The following is a 23,505-nucleotide window of genomic DNA, read 5'->3' on the forward strand; positions in this document are numbered from 1 at the left end:
CCTTTATTTCCACAAGCAGGAAAGCTCCAGGAATAATTTTGGGTTGGATAAACAGAAACATCTCTCCCCTGATGCCCCTCACCCTAAATATACTTCCCTCCTTTGAGGCAAGAGATAGACGAGGGATCTGGAGATAGGATCTTTTTTTATTATTATTGTTTGCTCTGTGAGTCCATTATTAAGATGCTGTGCTTTCACAGAACAAGAAAACACAATTTTCCAGTCATAATATTTGATTTAGCTAGTTAGTCTCGCACAGTGAATGAGATCCTTTGAAAATCATTTTCCCTAATTAGTGTATTTGGGATTCAAGAACTCTCTTGAGACGAGTCACTCAAAAAAAATCCCATTTATTATTTAAATGTATTCAACAGTTCCAAAAGATAAGATAAACAAGTCATAGATTTCAATTACAAGCTGTTTGTTCTTGTCTCCGCATCTATAGAGGCTCCACCCTACAGAGCACAATCTCATTGGCTGCCGAGTTAAATATCTGCCATTGGTTGTTGCACAGAATACTGCAACTCTGGAGAAAAGAAAAATGAAGTAGTTGTGGCGCAGCACATGCTAAAAGGCGAACACGCACTGATATGCACATGTACTCCCTTCATACACACACATGAACACCCTCTCAGGCGTGCAGTCATGAGAGGCAAATTCACCCATCCTATCAGTTTCATCCTCACGCAAGCTGTCAGGCCACTATGTTGAACAGATCTTACCATAATGCTTTTATGTCAGTGTATATGCTGCAAATGAATGGATGACATCCAGCGAAAAACACTGAAACCGAAAAATTACGCACTCACTGTTACACTGCTCCAGCGCCTTCTTTACCACCCCATCTGGTGGACTCTTCCTTATGCCCTCTGCATCAAAAGCCATTTATTTTTTCTTCTTTCTTTCTTTCTTTTTTTTTTTTTGCTGCCTAAGAAAGCTTAGAGATCAGCATGGCACAGAAGAGGAAGGGATCAGTGCTATGCGACCCCTGAATCTTAAGATTTAACTTCTTCACCTGGCTTGTTGTGCCAATTGGAGCATCAACACGAAGCCAGAACAATGAAAGGATTATTTAAAGTCTGCTTTAATCCAAAGAGAAGCAGGACATTGTGTGACAGTGCAAGAAACAGTGTGAGGGGGCATTATCTATACGAGATGTTACCTTTTCCATATATATTGGAAGTGCAGAATGTATAATTATTCTCCACATGAATAAAATATACAGTAGATACCTTGTAATACCCAATGATGAAGGAAAAACACCCACTGCAATAAAATACTTAAAGTCTTCATTTAAATATTTCTTTTTCCAGCTGTTAGATCTCTTATATGCATCACAAATAACATCTCTCATTCAAACATGATATCTTCACAAGGGACAAATATATTCCTTTTTTTTTTTTTCTAAATCTCTTTTGTGCAGAATAGTATGCATATCAACAAAATAAAAACACAATCTAGGTTAATTTGCACGGAACAACACTACAAGTTCCAGTCAGTCCAGTCCTCTGAAGGGACAGCTGACTGCTGCCGCTGTGGAATAAAGAGGTGAAATCATCCACTTTTGCAGGGTTGTCGTTTCTGTTGATATCTCTGTGCAATGGAGCAGGGCTAAAGAGGAGAGACACTGTAAGTGAGGAGCTTCTGACACATCGGTAATGTGGCAAGGGGTGCGGAAAACCAGCCCATCTAACATCCCACTCCTCCCACGCCACCTGCTAGCTGGTCTCAGTGTGTCCTCGGGGAGCTTTCCATCCCGATTTGGCCGCGGGAGCCTGGATGTCTTGGCTGATGGATATGAAGCAGAGGTGACTGTGATGATGGAGAGAATTAGGAAAACTAGAAAGCATTCTGGCTTTTTTTAACACACACAAAGCCTCCCCCCTTTTACCCCCGTTTTGTCATGAAACTCTCTGAGTATCTTCCGTTTTGACAGTCTCTGTGTCTGTTTGTTCTCAGTCTGCATAGAGGATGAAGCCAGAGAAGGTGCTGTACTTATTGTTGTTGCCGCCGTGGGCTTTGCCTCCGTCTAGTTTGATGTACACCTCATCGCCAGCGTCCAGATGGAGGATGACACTGTTTGAGGCGTAGTCATAGTTCTGGTCAGCGTCTTGGGCAATGGCACTGGCACGAACCTGCAGGAATGGGGGGGAATATGAAGAGAAATGGATAGTCTTGTTAGTTACACCATATGTACATATATAGTTCATTTCACACAGCATATGTTCGGAATCAGTTGTCAGTCTATCTTCCTTTTCAGACAGCTAGATACTAAATTTGGAGTTAATCTCAAGTTTAAAACTGAACCGCAACACCTGGCTTAGACAGGACATTCTTGTGAAAGATTGAGGGATATATAGATGGATGGAAAGATTTAAACTTTTATATCCATATAATTTTTGCCCTCTTGTTTATTGAAAAATACGAAAATATGTAATTAGAGTAGAGCCACGGTGATACATCCAAATTAGAGGCTAGTGCAAATACACACACAGTTAAATTAAGTGGACATGGAGGATTGGAGGATCATGTATAATTGTTACGTTGAGGGTGCCAGAATGATATAAACGTGTAACAACATTCTGCAGTTTGAATGAAAAAAGATGACCAAATAATATTTTACAACAAAAGCCTGTTGTTTTCTGCAGTTTAATTATCCTGAGTTTGATATACTAAAAACAGAAGAGGCTTTAGGGAAATATCAAAGTTAACATGCTTCCCTAAAATAAATTCAAAGTTCTACGCTCAAGAAAATGAGCATTGGGTTAATACAAACAATGTCATATCTTATTTAGAATTTATATATTGTAGCTAAATTAACTTGCAAAATACTTTGCATAAAAATTCACCCCCTATTCTTACACATTTTATCACATTACACCATAACCTTTAATGTATTGTATCAGGATTTGTTGTTATAAGCTAAGGCAAAGAAGACTGTGAAATTTAAGAAGGATGCATATTTTTAAAAATATTTTCACAAATGAAAATATAAAAAACATGTTTTAAAACAATCTTCTTTTTGTAATTGCAGCTCCAAATCTTTTGTTGTATTGACTGATTTTATTTAGGATGGGGTGTGTGTAAATGAAAATGCACACCACACTTTTCAGATATTGTTAAATTTGAAAATAAGTGCTGATTTTTCTGCCATTTAACAATTATGCATGACTTTGTTTTGTTCCACGACATGAAGCATCGATAAAACACCTGCATTTTATTCTCATTGATTAAATGTAAAATAGTTCCTTTGGTGTGAATAATTTTGCAAGGCATAACCACGTAAAAGCAGGAACTCTTTAAATGGGATAAATAATGTCTTGAATAATTAATACTTTGTTTTATTTTGTCCTTACATTCTAAAATTTAAATCACAAGTTTTACTGATATGCTTAGAAACATGTTGTACCTTTAAAAACATTCCGTATATTAGCCACAAATTTGAACTTGCACCATGTGGTAAACATAAATAAAATTTTGAACATTCAAATTAATATTTTACAAGAAAACAAAGTTGGGAAAATTTAAAATTTAGGTATTAGACTTGTTTTCCTGTTGGTGCTTTATTTGGACATTTGTTTTTCAATAAAATAAAGTGTAAATTGAATTAGAAACTTAGAAAAATAAATACATTAATAATAGCTTTAAAGTTTTCTCATTTGCTGTACATGAATGTAATTTCAGAAACCATGTTTAAACAAGTTTTATGCATGATCATTTACAAATTAAAGGAACCCAGTTTATATCAGGCAGAGACCACATACAACAATATTTTAGTGACTGTTAAAATAAACCTAGAAGACAGTAAATATTCAGTTTCTTATGGTACAAAATAAATGTATTATTCTTTCAGCTAATTACAAAAGTAATCAAATAACTGGGCCTAAAAGTGTGACAAAAATAAGCAAAGCTCTATATTTGGTGCCTCTTGAATAGTTTTAAAGTGTGAAGTTAAAAGAATTACTGGACAGAGCTGACATTTGACCCACAGGACCTACAAGAGGGACAGTCAAACCTCAGGCCTTTCTGTCAAGCAGATTTATGGTTTCAATTGAGCCAGTGGTCTTTCATAAAGAAAAGAAAAAAACGAGGAGAGAAAAAATACTAAGGTTTCACCTTGGAACAAAAGGTCCATAGAACAAAAAGTCTCAGAAGCTCCACAGCACAGCACACTCACAAGGTTTTACGATAGAAATCACTCAAAAGTACAAAAAAAAGGCAAACTATCAACAACAGGAGATTTCTTTTAAGATGAGTAGGAGTGTTTGGTAACAACTGACAAGACCCATGGGACTGATCTGCCTAATAAATAAGTAAAAGAGAAGTATTTTTCCATCTGTGTTTGCTCACAGAGTGTATTTCTGTGACAATGAATATGTGAGTCTGACTTCAGGGCATTCGCTGCAGCTTCCCAGTATCCTGTCCTGGGTAATTAAGAGCTCAACTACAAACACTCAGTGTCTCTCTTGAGAGGAAGTTTCAGTGCCACGCAAGTTCGAAAACATCAGCTTATTTTTCACACATGTTGTTCGTGTGTATAAGTGATACAAATGAAAACTACTGGTAGATTTTAGAAATGACAGCTGCTGCATGAGGATTTTATATTAGGCTGGAGTGTCAGAGGTAGCATACAGCATTATTCTCTATCTTAGAACTGCTATAGGACAGAAAACACAGGTTAGAATGCAGTTCTGTTACCGCCTTCTTTTTAAAATTATAGAACTTAAAATCTGATGTAGCTCATATACAAGTGCTTTTGAACAAAGCGTTTGTAATCTTGCAAATAAACTTTAAATTGAGTTGAACTTAAACCAAAAAGATCGTCACAGAATTCAAATTTTCTGTAGTTGTTTGTGCCCATTAGAGGAAAACACATTCTGTGCCTTACTTTATTCCTCTTGGACAATGGAGATGTTTGCTAAAGGACAGATATAGATAATCAATTACATTCTGCAGTGCAACAGTGCCACTTGATCTCAGTCCAGCTTAATATCAATATATAATGAAAACCAGACTGAAGGCAATAAACTTCCGGAACAAGTAAGATGTGGATGTGCTTACAGTGCAGACCTGGCAGAGTTAATGCCTGTGCTTCACGAACTATCAAAATAAAGACATTTAGAGCTTTATTAAACTTCATTTCACACTGAAAGTGATGACGGTAGAAGAGAGAGATACATCTGCTTGTTTCTGTGTTACTCTATATTAATTTACCTATAACTAATTGTGCAGTACAACAGAGTCCACCCTTAAACCAGAGTTCTGACATGAACTAGAGATTCTGTATGCTACCTTTGTTTATGTCTTTATCTTATTGTGTCTGTGGTCATTACACTTCTGCTCCAAAAGAACTTTCCTCAGAGGACTATAAAGTATATCTTATCTTATTTGCAAGATTTCAGGTAATGACAGCTCACATTTAGCAAGAGTTCAGTTCAATTCAGTTCAAATAATTTAACTAATTGAGTTCACTTTAAAATTAAAGCAAAATTAATTTATGTTCATACATTATCACCTACACCTTTAAAACTTTTATGTGTTAAGTAACTATTGTTCATTCATAAATTTTCTAAAGCAAAGTCTGTAATAATTTTCAAATTATGACCTTAGTATTTTGATTACATCATTGCCTATTCACAAGCTGCTCTTGTCAGAAAATTTGCATCCTTTCAATTTTCTGCGGTTTTCTTTGCATAAATGATATTACAATGAGGCCAAACTCATGTAGATGCTGGTCTCCCTGATATATTTTTGTGTTTTAGTTACATAAAGTAGAAGATTAAATAATATGTGATGCTGATCATGGATCTGTCAGGTTGCTGCAATATATATTTTTTCTTGTTCCAGTTTAGCTACTGTTTTTATGTTCTTCCCTCTCGTGATCAAGCACCATTTGATTCAGTTTAATTCAAGTCAGTTTATTACAAAACACAACAAATGCCATCTCTGAGGACTTTTCAAGAAAGCCAGACTCAATTCATATTCAGTAATACAACTATAAAAATAATTCTGTACAGGATGAGCAATGAACATTAAAAAGATGAAAAAAAAGAATTAAAGTCCACTGAAAAGAACTACACTTTAAAAAACTGTATGAAAGTCTGGACCCTGATAGATAGATAGATAGATAGATAGATAGATAGATAGATTTTTTTAGCTAATTTATCTTGTAGTCTATTTGCTCTTTATTTTATTATTAAAAGTTTTAAAGTTAACGAGAGGGCTGCATGGTCACGCATTTGGACAAATGTACCTTGCATCAAAAAGGTCTTAGGTTCAATTCTTAGCCAATGGTCTTTTCACAATAAGTTTAATAACATTCTCCCAGGCATGTGTGGGTTCTCTCCTCCCACAGTCACAAAAAAAAAGGAAAAACAAAATTAACTATTTGGTTAAATCTGTTAGGTTACTCTAAGTTTCCCTTAGGTATATACAGTATGTGGGGCGTGGGTGTGTGTGTGTGTTTGCATGCCTGTTTGCCTTGTGTGATTCTGTGTTCCCCTGAGATGAACTGGCAACTTGTCCAGTGATCTCCTCTCTACCTCCTCTCTCTCCCAATGACCAGTGGTGATATGCCGTGTAAGGATAAGCTGGTATAGAAGATGGACGGACACTCTAACAGGAGACATTGTTCCTGTTTCCATAAAAACACAAAAATGTTTCAGATCCTTTTGTTGAGGATGAAAGAGAAAAGCCTCAATGGAGGAAACGGCTTAGCTCCACTGTTACACCAGAGCAGGAGGGAACTTCTTTTATTTCAGAAGTCCCTGCTGCACTTCTGTAACTTAGAAAAAACTTTCTAATAACCACATGACTGGTAAGCTAAGACACTGTAAGATTAAAAGCCAGCCCCCTCACTATGTGTGCAAAATACCGGGCACCATGTCCATTGTGTCTTTACTTTTTCCTTCAAATTATTTCTTTTAAAAGCTAATGTTGAATGCCTACATCTAATAACTCGATAGTCAAATTAAAAGTTGAGGAGAAGCATACATTAAACCAACAAATGTGTTCACCCAAAGCTCTCAACTTTAGATATTTTCTGTAAAAAAAAAAAAAAAAAGTTAATGTTTGTCAAAAATATTTCAAGCTTAGCTCAATCCCAAATAGAGCTCTGTTTAGAGTTGTCAGTCTAAGCTTATCATATAGAAATTTGCATCAATGTTCTCCAAAGGCCTTAGCTCTGCTCATGAACCCGTTCATGCACAACACTGATTTTCACAATCTCCACTTGCTGCCTGCGTTACATCTCAGGGTTGTTATACAGCTACTAACTAAGAGAGCTGCAACATTTGCTACTAAATGGAGTAGAATTGAATAGAAAGATCATTATTTTCTCCAGAGAGGGAAAAACAGTAAAGCATTGTGTATCATTCGATGTAGTCAGTGGGTAAACAAGCCTATTAGTCATGTTGTCCAGTAAGGCAAAGTTGAGATCAATAGTTTCCATGCATCTGAAAGTTTGGGTTTTTTGAAGCTCATTATTGGGAATTCTGGTGTCCACTTTGGCTTTTCTGGGGTGGGATTGCAAAGTTCCTCAAATGGGTTTGGTCAAAAGCAACTGGACCAGCTGAGGTCATGGAGGATTCCTAATAATGAGTTGGCCTGCTTAAGAAGTTAAAATAGCAATTGAATTGACAACTAAAAGTGATTTGTGTTAAATGAATAAATCCACAGTAGGTTCATCTTAAAGTCAGAAAATCAACCTGAAATCAATCCCATCTAGTTTCCTTTTTAATTGTATTTTTGCTCAAATCTGTTTCTTTTCTACATATCCCTTCAGAAAGGTTTATCTAGGATACTAACATATTTCACTTTTGACCTTTCTTTGTCGATGCAAAGAGCTTTAAGCTAATCTTCTCCAGTTTTTTTTAACTGCAGCTAGAACATTAATATGTGCAGAGGATGTGCAGAGGCGTCAAAATACTTATTAAAATAGCAAACACAAAGATTTGCTTGCATGAACTCAACAGCCACTGGTTTGTTTAGTTGTCAAATAAGAACACACAGTTACTGCAGCCTTTTAAATTGGCACCAGCGTTAAAACAGTTGCCTTTAAAGTGGAAAAACCATGAGGGAGTCTGTTAACGCTCTTTTTCCTAAGGAACACAATGCGAAACTCACAGAGGCGGCTGCCGCAGGTCACAAATTCAAACTGTACTTGAACCATTACTTAAAAGAAAAAAGTTTCAAGGAGTGATACCATGTGTATCTAGCTCTGAATTTTTATCCTGGACAAATTAGGTCACAACCAAAAGTGTTTTGATAACACTTTATCTTCATCATCATATGAAACACTTAAATTGAATACACTGCGATCGCAGCCTAAGAGCTACTTCCATCATGAGACAAGGTGTTACAGGTAGGATTTTCAAACAAAACACAGTAGTTTCAAATGTACCACTTGCAGCTGTGCTTTTACACCTCTCTGCGTCTTGTGTTATCATCTTAGTTGCTCTTGATAATATTCCTTCTCCTGAGTTTCCGACAAAAGCCTTCTGACAAGTTATCTGACTCTTATTTCTCTGTGAGATTCAGAAAGTCTCCGCTGGTCTTTGCTTTACTTTCTGCTCACTGAGTTGAAGATGCGTCATCGCGGAGCGCGGCTGACACCTTTTCTGCATTTTAAACAGTTTCTCAACGAAGACAAACGCACTTGAACAGAACAGCATCCACATAAAGCCATGAGATCACTTTAGAGTTGGTAAGCCTTGGCCTCATCCAGAGTGCCCTCCCACACACTTTCAAGCTTGAATAGCTTTTTTTCTTTTTCTTGCTCAGAAAGGTTCCTAACTGTGTAAAAAGATCCAGAAGGACTTCAAGTAGTATCACCTTGATAAGAGCCAGCCAAATTTTCTAAATGTTAGGATAAGGGATGGATTTTATAAGCTTTTTGAATATAAGCCATTTTAGACCCTCTTTATAAAAAGAAATTAAATAAAAAAAGGATCTTTTGTTACTCTTTGAAAGGAGAAACGACATTTGCCCTTTTTTAAAATCAAATATTTAATGACATTTAAAGGAATGTTTGACATCTGCTCATTTTGGGTCTTTGTTGAGCAAGTTATGGAAATTGCAGGGACATTTTTTTTCCTGACCTTCCTCTTAATAAACTCTGCAAAGTTCACATTTACAAGAAAGCCTTCAGGCTTAGTTGTATATTGAACCTTAACAGTCGCGACAAAACTGTGTTGGAGACACTGCAGGGTTCTCAGACTCCTCCAGATCAGGTTCTGGACAGCAAGCGGAGGCGTCACTTTAAAAACCCGAACTGTGCGAGTCTTGGAAAAGGTTGTGAGATGCCGGAGTCATATATAGAAAATAGTCATTTTATTTTATTGTTTATCCACATGATTAAATCTAGCACAGTTCATATCGATGTGCAAACAACGCCTCGCACTGTGACTCTCAGACGCAGGCGTCCGGTGCATATTAATATGATACGGCATGCCACAAGCGTGCAAAGTCAACACCATCTTATTAGAAGGTTAGTGCTGTGGGAGAGGCAGCTGATGATGGCTCTGGAGGATTTGTCAGCTGGGATTTTTAATGAAATTTTTTCAAAATATTTGCTTTGCAGGTAGGCGCACAGGAGCCGGCTACCTCTGGCAATGTCACACCTGTGTCACATATCTGAGAAATTCTCTTCATTCGGGTTTTAAAGAGATACATTTGGGGGGGGGGGGGGTTGTTTGTTTTTTTAGGGATTATTTATTTTTGTTGTGTGTGGAAAAGAATAATTCAGAACAAGCAAAAAAAACTAAAACCTCAGTAAACGTGAAATCAAATAAAATCCAAGCTCTTCCACGACAGTATTTCTGTTTTATTTTGTTGTTTTGCTCTAATGGTTTTCACGCCTATCTGAGGCTAACTGCTGCAGCCCCCTCCCTCCTTTTGCTTTTAGTGACACACATGCATGAATAAAGACTCTATTTTTGAAATAATGATGAAGAGAGCCTCTTCTCAGAGCTTTTATTTTCTTTGTGTGTTTTTGTTTTTCTCCACGCCGTGCGGAGAACTTGTTAGGGATACGAGCCCTGGGTTCATATGCAGGCAGCGTGGCCGATATGTAGCCTGTGATGAGCAGGACAAACAGCCGACTGGCACTGCATGACCTTGACACAGAATATGTAGAGGAACTTTGACAGGACAAACAAAGCGTGAGGCCGCAAGCGCCTGCCTCAGCGATGGCAAATGAGGTGTCAGCGATGTTGTCTTCCTTGTGGCTGCTCGTGCGTGTTTGCATCCGTCACATCGTCAGCCTGATGGCTTTGATTGAATAATATTCCGTCTACGGACCGCAAATTCAAGGCTGTGCTTTGGATTATTAGTTAATGCACGCCTGTAGCGGGAAACTGCGGATTCGCTAAACTTCCTCTAACTTGTGCAATCTAAATGTGAACGTGGCAGTTGCGGAAATTAAGGCACTCATGCGAGCAATATGTGCCACACAAGAATTCATGTCACTCAGGCTCAGTCTTAAAAGACTCTGCGCTCAGTAAGTGTAGCATTTCACAAAGCATTAATTCTATATCTCATGAAAATCATCATAATTTAATGTTTGATTTGTTGTTTGAGAAGTCTAAAACGTCTCAACGGGGCAGTTATCTTACAAAAAGGCTTTGTCTCAGTGACAAGGACATGTCTTGTGGCTTTCCTGATGGGGGATTTGTTGACTTGGTGTTGAGCCTCCATTTTGGATCAACGAGTCTATTGGTCCTTCTTAAATCAAAGTGTGCTGCCGTCTAATTGTGTTTGAACATTCCAGCCGTGAACCGCATGCCTAATAGCAGCTTAGATGGCTTTGCCTTTGCTTCTGAGCCCCGATCCAACATTTCCCAGCCTCAGACGTAAAAAACGTGCATAGTAACAAGGATAAAACCCGGAGACAGGCTACACATTCATCAGCATTTTTCCCTCTTCCTTTTCTTGTTTTACACAAATACACCGGGGGTGCAATTTCACTAAAATAATGAGACCGGGTAGCTATGATGATGTGCAAGAGAATGGTCGTTTCACAAAGCACCATGTGTTACAGGTTCATTTGCTGGAGGATACCTAAGTGAAAACATGATAAGAAAAATGAAATGGTAACAGGAGATTTGCCATCTGTCAGACGGGAGTAAAAAAAAAAAAATCTCTTGAATTAATTCCACCAGCTGTTCGCCTCGTACCTACATATGCAGCCTACTTTAAAACAAATCAGCATTGCTGCGCAAATCTCTCTCTCCCTCCTGATAAACTTGCTTAAAGTGATTCTAATAGTACGCCTGGTGCAATATTTCATCAGTTTATTGCATACATCGTGAACGCTTGCACCTAGGTTCCAACAAACAGACAGAATATGAGCATCACTAGGCAGTAATGGGAACGGACAGCTCTGCTGAGAGAAAACAGGGCTGGATAAAAGGGCATCAACTCTGACCTACAATCCAGCCCCTCTTTTCTTTCCCGTGCCTGACTCATCCCACTCAGTTAATTACTAAGGCTTTCTGCCACCAACACCAAAACCTTGATCACTCCTCACTGAACTGTCTGAGCTGACTCCTCGACCCAAGGCCCATTTTTAGTTTAGTTTAGTTCCTTGAAAGCCTCAAGGCACACCGATCATAAAAATAGGACTATTTGAGAATGAGGGTTTCTGTATTGGATTGAAGGGGGATCCTGCCAGGTTGCTTATGATGTATGTTTTTCATATAGCGGCCAATACTCTCTGGGCAGTTTCAGCTGTTTTAAATTTGAGGAGGGCAATAGGTGTTAAGCACTTTGAGTTATGCTGCAGACAGCGAAGCCATTTTAGGTCATTGACTTGCAGCCTTCCCGTTAAGAGGGAGAGGATAATTGCGGGTATCAGTGAAGCCTGAATTCAGGGGACATCTAAATGTCAGGGGCGTGGGGAGAAACAGAGAGCGATATGTTTGCATAAGAGGTTCAGGGGCACTTGTCGATCTCCCATATGGCCCTCATTATAATGAAGAAGCTTTGTGAGTCAACATCACTGCATCCTTGAGTCAGCCAGTCACAGGAGACGAGCCTATTTTGGTTTGTATGTTTTGGCTCGCTCTGTACACGAGACAATACACATTAGCATTATATCACGAGCTTCCTATTCACATAAACGATTGCATGGGGAGTCTGTGTGCTGTCAAGGTGTGAAGACTCTTAATTTAAAAGATGTACAGGTGCATCTTTTTACATTAGAGCACCTCTGAAAAATTCAAATTCATAAAGTGAACCTGAGATATTACAGATTGTAGGCAGTTTTGCTATTTTTTTCTTTCCTGATCTTATTTAAAGCTAAATAAATTATATTGTATAAGATGAAATAAAAAGAAAGACTGTCAGAACAAAAATATGTTATGTAAAATATGTTTTATAGACTGCAATGGTGCAGCCTATAAACAAGCAGGTTGTCAACAGAGTGAGGTGTATTACTCAAAAGTTGAGTGAAAGGACAAAGTGTGCTAAAAATGGTTCTGAAACAACAGTGAAATCCATAGCTTTGTTGTGAAACAAATACCAGTCTAAGGTCTGGGAGAGAGTCACAAGTTGTAGGAGGCAGATGGAGACGGTTTTCAAGAGCCACAACACAGACGTATCCAGGACAGGGGCTTTCAGACAGTGTATGAAGTCATCTTATGAATGAAAAAGAACACAGTCTACTTAAAGTAAATTCAAGCTCACAGATTTTGGAGGGAGACTGGATAAGCGCAGAATCCAAACCGCTTGAGAACCATAGTGAAGTTTCCACAAGTGGTGGGGATTTGGGAATCCGTTTCATCTGCTGGTGTTGGTCCAGTGGGTTTTATCAGACAGTTCAGCTTTCTACCAGGAAATTACAGAATATTTCATACTTCTTTCTGCTACCGAGCTTTATGGAGATACTGATTTCATTTTCGAGCCCCTGCACATGCTGCCAAAGGTATCATTAATGACCATAATATTATGGTGCTTGATTGGCCTTCAACCTGTCCTGACATTAACTCCAGAAAGAATATATGGAATAGTTTCTTGGGTAAGATGAGACACACCAGACCCAACAATGCAGATGAGCTGAAGGCCACTATTATAACAACCTGGATTTTGTTAAGAACCAACCAGAGCCATAGATCAATTATTCATATGCCACACTGTATTGATGGTGTAATTTGTGCAAAATAAGCTCCAACCTAGTGAATTTATTGAGACGCAACTTTGCAGTATGTGAACATTTTAAAAAGAAATTGAAATATAACAGAAAAAATCTTGGGCAGTTCTGAAACATTAAATCTTCTCCAAGAATGATAGCTTTTCTTCAGCATGCTTCCAGATGACAGCTCGATGTCATCTTGACATTTCCAATCTGTGTGGTATTTTCTAACAACGTTGGCCAATCTTCATTTAATAGCTCTCGCACCTAATTAGGCCAGCTCTAATGTTCCACTCGGCAGAGTGTCAAATCCAATGTCCAATTACACAGAAGATCAAGGCCAAAGGTCCGCCTCCGCTACGTCTCAAGCTGATTATAGAAGAAGTGCCATGATATACACACATTGTGGAAAGAAGCAGGTCTCTCAGAGGAAGGAAAGAAAAGTATGTACTCTCACACATACACTTGCACATAAGGGGATCAATACCACAAGCAAAAAGGCTGAGGGACTAAGGGCGGCTTTCTCAAACCCCGCTTGTCTCTTTCAGACAGAGTGCCTCTGTTACACCAAGCAAACACACAAAGGCTCCTCAGTGCACAACGAAGAATCGCAGGTCCAAACATTACCAGAATGCTAAAATCAATCAAGCCAAATCAAGTGTTGCTGTAGTGTGGATACTTTGAGTTTGAAAAGTAAAGACAAACTGTCTTTTGTCATGTTAATAGGTTTACTGACATCTCTTTTTATTATTAACATCCTTCTGACACTCAACACAGCAGATCCAATCCAGATGGCTCAGCTCCCGTGTTTAATGTTGGAATTGTGACCAGATGCTAAACACTGTGCGTGGGTTTCACCTGGATATGCAGCAACAGGATAAACAATCTGTGTTCATGTGTATCAGAGCTGAAGACCTCTCGGAGGCGCCTTTACGAGTGGAGATGGTCTGCGACGAATGGTTTGACAAGGAAATGACATGTGACTGTACTAAAAGCCAAGCAATGCTTAATGGTTAAAAGGGGAAGAAGAAAGTTCTTCTTAAAAGCAAAGTTTGAGGGAAGACAGCATACTTTAACTGATTCTGCTACACAGCAATGCATCACTTGAGAACAATGAACAATACAAAAGGCGCTGCGTTTTTAGTAAATCGATTTTGAGGTGTCACAATCCACTCTCCCTGGCTCCCATTTTTGGAGCAAAACTTTTTTCTTTTTCCCTTTTTTTTTAAGATAAAAACTTCTAAAGAGGAGTGAGCATCTGTGGACCATAGAGGAGAGTTGGAGGGCACTACACTGCTGGGGTGGGTCAAGGCAATGGGCTAGAAGGGGGCGGCAAAGCATGAGGGTGTGTGTTGGAGTTTGTGTGTAGGTATAAGGAGGAGACTGCAGTGGTAATTGCAAGGGAAGAGGCATGCGCACGAAGGACGTTGAAGCTTATTAAAGGAGGAGACAGAGTGATTATTCACTATGGTTCTCTTGAGAGACTGACGCTGAAGTCATTGCTTTTAATTAACTTTGAAACGGTTTTGCGGATTAATAACAATATTAAGAAGGGAACTGAGAGGAGAGGCGCAAACACATCCTGGATCTGGTTCAAGCTTTTTAATTACAATTAAATCGACACGATGACACAATAGCACAATAACCGTGTCTTTTCTGCCCTCTTTTCTTATCCACTCCTCTTAAAATTTGTCTTCATCGTTACTGCCAAATCCCAGAGAATGTGGCCAAGACGCGTTACAGCAATGCATTGATTCATTAAGGCGAGCTTTAAGTTCTAGGCTTAGTCCAGAAGTACATGCATTGAAGACAACAACAACAATTAAAAAAAAGTGAATGAAGTGGGGTGAACTGCCATATTCAAGTTTGGCCCCCAAATTGCAAAGGTTCTGGGGAAATTGCTTGAATTGTTCTGTTGCACTGTACCAAGAGAACAGAGGCACAAGTAGAAGCTGTGAAGAAAGAAGGCGACCTATAAAAGTGGAAGAAGTACATGCTAAGGTGAAAACATCACTGCACAGGCCCTAAAACTTCCAACACTTGGCTGAATCCAAAAGATGATAAAATACTGGTATTGTTTGCAATTCCCCAGCCTCCTTCGTCCCCCCACTCACAGAACAGCTTTTTGCAGCTTTAATGAGCTGAGTAAAGCACAGAGCTTGTGCTCGACTTTCAGCACTTCATCAGTGATGAAGCATAAGTTGGACAAATATTTATAACCATTCACAGTCATTTACACAGAGTAATACTCAGGAGGCTCTTCCATTAAACCAGGCTCACCACTTAAGAAAAAAGTGAGAGGACTGCTCACTAATGCATTAGCTGTGCATGCATGGGACAGAGGAGGACAGAGTCAGAGCAGCAGTTGCCACTTTGAAAACGTTACCCGGGTCTCAGGAGATGAACACTGTGCTGCTAACTTAAGTACCTCCACACCTTCCTCTTGAGAGTAAAATGAGGCAGGAACAGAAGGTGTTTTTATGGCCACATATGTTCTTTACCCCCTTCTATATATCAATGCTTTTACACTCACCCATAAACATTACTGTTGAGTAAGGCATTATACATAGAAGGTGATTGCTGTAACTCCAGTTTTATTTCTAACTGAGCATATAGTTGAGGGTAAAGGAATTAACCTTTGGCTCCTTTGGTGAAACTGAAGGTTCACGCTGATTTTAGCTCCACGTGTCATGGTCTTGGCTTGTGCAGAGTAAAATCACTGTAGGTTTATGTGTCAAATCTGTGTGTGTAATCCTTTGGAGCATCTTCCAAAAAGCATAAGCCCTTAAAAGGTTTTGTTTCAAAACCTGCTGTCTGGATCTGTCTTGTTTGTAACACGACTTATCTCAAATCTTTTTTTGACACTTTGTTTTTTTCTCAGACAACAGATAACAGACATCTAAAATGATTAAGTAATTTGTTTTATTTATCAATTTATTAAATAATTCATGTGTCGCAAAAGATTGAATGCTGTGTGTCTCATCACATCAGTGCATCTCCGTGTGCATAATTCACTGTGATTTTATGTGACAAGAAACTAAGTGCATCTGAGCTTGTTAAGCATCAATTTGTATATTAAAAATGCATTTTGGGAAGGGCAATACAGTAAGACATCTTAATTTGTCATTTCTAATAACTTCATATCATGCTGGCCAAAAACTGTTAGAACTAAGTACTTATCTCCTTTAATATGTCTTTAATGAGGTTCATATGATTACATGGCTGCAGCAAATTACTGGTTGTCTTTATGTCCGTGATCTTCTATGGTTTCTAGTACTAATATAGAAATAGACTGATATGCGTTATGCCTGCTTTAAATATACTTTCTCAATCGAAAAGTTAAAACAGCATGCATGCTACTGTCGAAAACGCGTGCTGGCGCCACTTTGAAGAGAAAAGATCTGACGGATAGCTGGAAGTTGTGAAGTGTACTGACAGGCGCGTTTGGAGAGGACCCTTCTGGGCGCACAATAATATTAGAAAACCAAGCATCAAAGAGGACAAGAATAAATCACATAAACGCATTTAACACGACTTTGGAAGTGGATGCGTGCAGGAGCCGTAACGCAGCGCATTCCGCTAAGCTTTCACACTGGATGTGGCGCATTATCTCCCCTTTCTGCTGCAGCGTTTACAAAAGTTCATTTGTCATAGGATTAACTGTGACTCCGCAAACTAATAATGGTAATAAAATAATAATAATAATTTTTATTATTATTATTATGGCTGATTAATGTATCAACTAAAATAAAAGTAAATACAAGACGAGAGAAAATTATGTTTTGCGTTTGAAAGCTTAAAAATTGTGTCTCCATTCATTTCATTTCCATCCCCGCTCTGAAGCGATACAAATGGCAACTTGCCACAATTCCCGTTCAATTACACTAATTTTAGAAAAACGGACTGTGAAAGAGAGAGAGAGGAACAACGCGGATGTCCAAAAGGTAAAAGCATCAAGGGTTCACTTGCTCTGCGCGTTCAGCTGGTACCATCTTCTGGATCTGGACGCGCGTACATCTCGGGACGCATCACTTCAGGAAAAGACGCTTTGGAACCAGCCGTCACTTTTTTTCATCTCCCGGTGTGGATGTGCGCTACGGCTGTGCGCTTTTAACCGGACTACCGATGCCCCGTTTGTTTTCACAACGCTTCCCTTTTATTTGGGGGCTTTCTGATATCTTATGGCAAAACATGGATCTTTAAGCAGGCGCGCTGCAGAGGGAGCGCCAAAGGAAAAGTCAAAAAGTCTTTTTAAAGTACTCACCTGACCGTTCTTGCAGAGGTCTGCCCACATGCTTGTGCCATCCCCTCCTCTCATCAGCACATGGTAGATGAAGAAGTATGTACCCGGTATGCTGCAGATGAACTTGCCCGAAATGCCATCGTAGTTGTTGCCAAGGTTGGTGACCACGTCGTCAAACTTTAGGATCTCATAACCTTCATGGGGGTTTTTAAGCCCGGCATAGAAGGCCACCCGGGGCACTGTGCTGTAGGTGGCTGTGCTGATAGCTCCATTACCCCCCAGACCCAAAATCCCAGTCCTTCCATGATCCCCTCTGTCACCTGGGGGCCCAGCTGGTCCTGGTGGCCCAGGTTCACCAGGCGGTCCGGGCGGTCCAGGTGGTCCAGGCGGTCCGGGCTTTCCTGGCCTGCCAGGCTTTCCCTGTGGGCCCTGCTGCAGGGTGGACGGTGGAAGAACATTGCTGTGGTCAGTCAGTGCCTCTGCCTCACCCTGCAGACCAGTGGAGCTGGTGCTGCTGGCCGGAGTGCCCTTGTTTAAGTAAGGGTCGCACACCATACGACAGGTGCCCAGCATCTCGTAGTGGCTGGCATCTGTACTCACGGAGCTGACAAGCACAGGGATGAGTACCACCAGCACCAAGACCAGCATAACCCCCACAGCAGCCGCCACCAGGGTCTTCCTCCCGATGCTGAGTCGGGGAAGGGGCTGCGCAGCCAGCGTGGGTCTCCCGGGGGCGGAAATGGTGACTGTTTAGTGTGGGGAGCCTGCCACCGAGGAAAGGGATCCGGAGATCCCAAGAAGAGTTGCAAGAGGAGCGGCGAGTGTGTGAGGGTGAGACAGAGACCCACATACACTTAATACAGCTCACTGCTCCACTCAGTCACACTCAAGTAGGCAAGCAGTCACTCAAACATAGAAAAAGACTTAAGGAAACCCAAGCATACACAGGGAGACATTCAGCGCGTACTTACAAACACAATGTGACTTGTGAGAAGAAGCAAGAAGTATGCAGAGCCCAGAGGAATGGAGTGAGAGACAGAGGGAGCGAGACAGAGGGAGGGAGAGGGAGAGAATAATGAGAGTGGGTGAGCATGAGAGATACAGAGCAGCCACTGTGAGTGTGTGTGTGTATGTGTGTGTGGTGAGTTTGTGGTGCCGTGTTCTCAGGCTTGGCTTTTTATAAGGAAGCAGCTCCAGAGACCCCACACCCACCCTCTTGCTCCCCCATCGAGTGAAAGGTTGGTGCGGTTACGTCCCCTTTTTCTCTCCTGCTCTCTCGGACGAAGGACTCTCCAACATGCAGCCTCCTGAAGCACAGAGGAACCAACACAACGCCCCGGCCACCTTGCTGTCCCTCTTCACTTTTCTTTCTCCCTCCTTCCTCCACTTGTGATGTTATTTCTCACCCTCTTGCGTTGTCTTCTCTCTCATCAACATCCAGCCTCTAAAAATAAAGATGGAGCTGTGGAAAGACAATCCTTTCTCTCTTTTTTTTCTTTTACTGGAGGTGGGCTCTAAAGATTTATGCATATATGTGCGGAGACACAACACTTAAATGTACTGTGCCAGAAAACGCTAGGAGCTTCTCAGTGGAATAATAGTGCTAATTGCAGAGCTAAATGCCAAGAACAAACTTATAACCCAGCAAACTCTTTGGTTAGACTGATAAATCTTGAATCACATTAAAAAGCATTTTAAAAAAATCCTGTGCACTGCAATGAGAAGTGCCGCTCCTGATTTTGTTTTGTTTTGTTTTTTTCTCTCTGTCGATAAGCATGTTTCTCCAACTGAATCTACCAAAATGATTTCTTATTGGTGTCTTTTTTGGAGCATTGATTTCATGTTTTTTTATCAAATCAGGGGCACTGTTTTGAAGGGGGGTGAAATCGATACAGAGCAATAATGTAATTTGTTTGACATTTCCATCCTTTGGTGCGATGAATGGTAAAGTAAGAAAGCAAATGACAAAGTGTGTAGATGGCAAACATTCATTATGGAGGGTTTGTTAAGTTTACAAGGGCTTAGGTGTTCTGTGGTTGTGGTCTAATACATTTGGAGAAGCAATATGGATGAACATAAGATGGATGGACGTAATATGTTATATGTATTGATGGTTGGGGGAAAAAAAAAAAGATCACGATTGGAATGTGAAGCAATTTCATACAGTATCCATTCAAATGTTTGTCTTTATTCAGGTGCAGCCACACTAGTATGTAACAGCAGCCTGATTCCCCCTAACAGAGTTTGTCTTTGTTTCCTTTATTTGTACTCACATAATTCAGATTATCAAATACAATTTCATATCAGGAAAAGATAAAGTAGAAAATGTAGTTTTCATAATATGCAATCTAATCATGGCCCTGTTGGAAAATGTAAACACAGCGCATGTTAAGGCATGAATTAGCTGAGATTAACTACATTCTACAGTGAGAGCCATTATTTGAGACTTATCCATGACGTCACAAAAGAAACCAAAATCAACCTCTCTCTCTCTCTCTCTCTGTCTCTCTCTCTCTCTCTATATATATATATATATATATATATATATATATATATATAAATTTCCACTAATTCACAGAATCTTTCCTTACTTGTGAAGTCAGCTTGCACGGTCATTGGTCTGTGAAAATCTGCCAGCTCTTGGTTTTCTCAGATAGTTGCCTATTTCTGGCTTGGGACAGTTTGTCCCTGAGCTGGACGGAGATCTTGTGATGGATTGAGATGGATCAATGAGCAGGATGGCAGATTTTTTTTTTTATTATTATTATTTTTGTCACCACTACACATGACATATTGCCAGTTATTTTGCAGCATTTGCGAATCTTCATCATCATTAAACTTCAGCTGCACATTCAAAGAATCATCGGGTGGCTGTCTAATTTATCATCTTGCAGAGTTTGATTCTCAAATAACTGGCACACAGGTGTGACTGGGATGCATATTTTCCTGATTTGTTTTTACTCCTCATAACAGTCATCGAGTTTGTCTATATGAGGAAGCACACAGACCTAAATTGGTTTCGGGGGTTTGTTTAAGGGGGGTTTTATTTGTTCTTCACACCTGCCAGCAGTAACTGCTGGTCATATCGCCGAGATCCAAATATCTATGAACCACAGAGATCAAAGCACGTTGGAGAGGACAAACAGCGAGAGATTGTGATGAAACTGACATGAGGAATGGATATGAAAGCAATTGGAAAAAAGAGAAAATTGTACAAATGCGACGTTAAATGTTGCAACAGCTGATCTTTAGATCAGATAATGTGGTTTGTTTTGCATGAGAACATAAGTAGAGAAAAAGAGATTGTGAAAATCTAAGAAAGACATCTGCAATATCTGACATTTTCTTGCTGTGATAGTCAGATCCAGAAGTTACACTTGGATTATGTTTATTCAGTAAATACGTTCAGGTTTTGACTGCAAACAGGTCCGTTGAGACCAAACAGGACAGCGCATTCATAGTATATACAAACTCTTTGTTTTGACTTTTGTTCTTGAGTCTGTTGATCATTTGTCAAAAAATATGATTTTTGTGAACTAGTTCAATATGTTTTTTCACTCATATCAAAAAGTGAAACTTGTATATCATATTATGTATTTATAGTGTGGAAAAAAGTGAAGTGTTTTTTTTTTTCTGTAATTTCAATAATCATGGCTTAGAGGTAATAAAACTCAGTATTCAATATTCAGTGAATATTACATAGCAGCAATTAAAAAACACTTTTTGATGTATAAATGTTAAGTTATAGCCATATCAGACCTGCATAATCAGAGGGAAGACTGTAGGCAGATGTCCAGAAAACAGTCACTGACACACTCCACAAAAGGTTCATTACTGAATAAGTTGATTGTTCAGACTGCTGTATACAGGCAGAAAGTTTAATGGAAGGAAAAAGTGTGGTTCAAAAAGGTGCACCAGCAACAGAGATGATGACAGCTATGAGAGGAGTTTAAACTGGAGCAGCCTTTTGGTTTAATCAGCGCATTAAGAGCCTCTGTACACAAATAACAGCTTTCCTTCCATTGTTGTCCTTTATTTAGCTCCGTCCTTCTCCACATCAACTCTGACCTGTTTCTTTTTTTTTACTGCCACTGCCATGCCATCACATCACTCTTCTATATATGTCAGATTTGTAGGGTGCACATCTAATTAATGTTGTTGTTTCCTAGGGAAATCTCATATCTGGTTAAAATCTCTCTAAGATGAGCTGTTTCTGCCAACAACATTATGTTCTCTTTTTATAGATATACAGAGCCAGAGACACTGGCTGCAAAACCGTCTCTCTCCTGAAATAGCCATCGAAGGAGATGCTGCTGGTAGTCTAAAATCTCTAACAGTCTACTCTGTTTTCCATTCCATGAAATGTACGACTACTGCAGAGTTTATCTATTGTGTTACGTTTTTTCACCCAATTAAGTCACAAAAAGCAGCTGCTGTTGCTAATAACTCTGTGTACTTTTTCTTTATAATAAAGAGCAACCCCTGAGGGTTTCTCTGTGTTCTTTGTTTATTTTTCCTCCATATGTTCTGTCCTCTCAAACCCCCAGTAGACAGCAGCAGATGGATGCAGAATGTGAGGCAGGTTCTTCTGGAGAACTCTTCCTGTTTAAAGTTTGTTTCTTTCCACTGTCGCCACATACATGCTGAGTGTCAGGGGTTGCTGCAAAGTTGGACTTGATCCAGTCAACAATCCACTAACCCCACAAGTTTTGTTAGGAGATGTAGAAAAGTTATTGATTCAATTCAATTGACTGTGTTTCACGTGGAACAGCCAATTACAATTACAATCTGAAATGTATGTACAATGGCACTTGAATACATCTATCTTATGATGGAATTTGGGGCATAAATTGGAACTGTTTATCTTGTAAAATTTATTCAGATGACGTTTGTTGTGAATTTCTGCCATAAAACATCTTAGTAAAAGTTTTTGGTTGAGACATCAATTTTTACATGAACGATTGAAAAGTGTTTTGTGAGATGTTCAAAGTTGGGGATATTGTTTTATAACCTAACTCTACTTTAAATCCCCCCACAGCTTTATAATACAGCAGTTTTCATGCTTTCTTTCTTTGAGCTGGTATGTCACATAAAAGTCTAGTATAATTTAATTAAGGTTGTAACATTGTAACATGTCAAAGTGGTAGGGATATTTTTGTATATCTTTACAAAGAAGTGCACAAATACTGGCACATTTGCAGGATCAAGGCAGCAGCGTAAATCCTTAGGTGCATCTGAAAGATTCCACTGGGCAAGAAAATGTCAGGTTTTGAAAAACTGGGGACAAGAGTAGTTTTTTTATGGCACTTAGCATGCTTTTAGTGATGTGTTTAAAATCGGAGACACCTGTGAGCGGGTCGGTCAGTGTAAACACTTCGTTGGCCAATTGTCCTATTACAATGAGAAAAACTGGACATAAAGATATGTTTAAAATCACGCAACATTTTTTTCTTTTTAGTTTTATTCATACAAATGCAAATCACATCAATACTCAAACAGTATATGCAATCAAATGAATTCAAATGTAATCCTGTTCAATTCGGCTCATTCCAAAAGAGTTCCATCCAGTTATCAGATTCAGATTTCTGTAGCATATATTCAAATTCCTGCAAGTTATGTAATGACAATTAGTTATAAGCTTTCTAATACAACCAGCAGATTGCACTGAATATTAACTTTGATGCTCTCACTCATCCCAAGCAACCACAAGGTGAAGGTTTAGGTCAGGCGAATTTGCTGGCCAATCAAACACAGTGATAATTAGTAAAGAAGGGTTTGTGTGTGTGTTGGAACACGGTGGCCCATCACCAGCAGAAGACACAAGTCGTCACAAAGTTTCGAAATTTCACCTTAGACCTCAAGCAACTTGGATTATATGACTCTCCATTCTTCCTCTGGGCTATGGGACCTTGATTCCTAAATGAAATACAAAATTTACTTCTGCACCCTTTTACTTTCTACTCCACTTTATTCCTCCACTTAACTTTCTTCAATTTTTCCAGAGCACTATGTGAAAAACAAACAATGACCTTGTGTGCCTTAATCTCCTCATGGAGAATACAGAGACTGTCTGCAGGACAATTCTCAAATCAGAACTCAGTTTGGGTTATACATGTCATCATATCCAAATATT

The 23,505-nt window shown here is 39.3% G+C and overlaps 1 protein-coding gene across 1 annotated transcript; it reads right to left on the bottom strand.

Moving 5' to 3' along the window:
• Positions 1-330: 330 nt before the first annotated feature.
• On the bottom strand, positions 331-18,827 carry c1ql1l2 (complement component 1, q subcomponent-like 1-like 2). Its single transcript, XM_028042803.1, has 2 exons — positions 17,394-18,827; positions 331-2,135 (listed from the first exon to the last, which is right to left on the bottom strand). Exons 1-2 carry the CDS (start codon positions 18,018-18,020, stop codon positions 1,956-1,958), a joined length of 807 nt encoding a protein of 268 aa, XP_027898604.1. The 5' UTR covers positions 18,021-18,827; the 3' UTR covers positions 331-1,955.
• Between the last annotated feature and the right edge of the window lie 4,678 nt (positions 18,828-23,505).

The sequence above is a fragment of the Xiphophorus couchianus genome, chromosome 16 (genome assembly GCF_001444195.1).
Source record: "Xiphophorus couchianus chromosome 16, X_couchianus-1.0, whole genome shotgun sequence".
Taxonomy (NCBI): Eukaryota; Metazoa; Chordata; class Actinopteri; order Cyprinodontiformes; family Poeciliidae; genus Xiphophorus; species Xiphophorus couchianus.

What these genes read in the sequence shown, in the direction of transcription:
- c1ql1l2 (XM_028042803.1), bottom strand. Translation starts at nt 18,020, where the DNA reads ATGCTGGTCTTGGTGCTGGTGGTACTCATCCCTGTGCTTGTCAGCTCC. An exon ending in ACCTCTGCAAGAACGGTCAG is followed by an intron (nt 2,136 to 17,393) that starts GTGAGTACTTTA and finishes CCATTCCTGCAG; the next exon opens with GTTCGTGCCAGTGCCATTGC.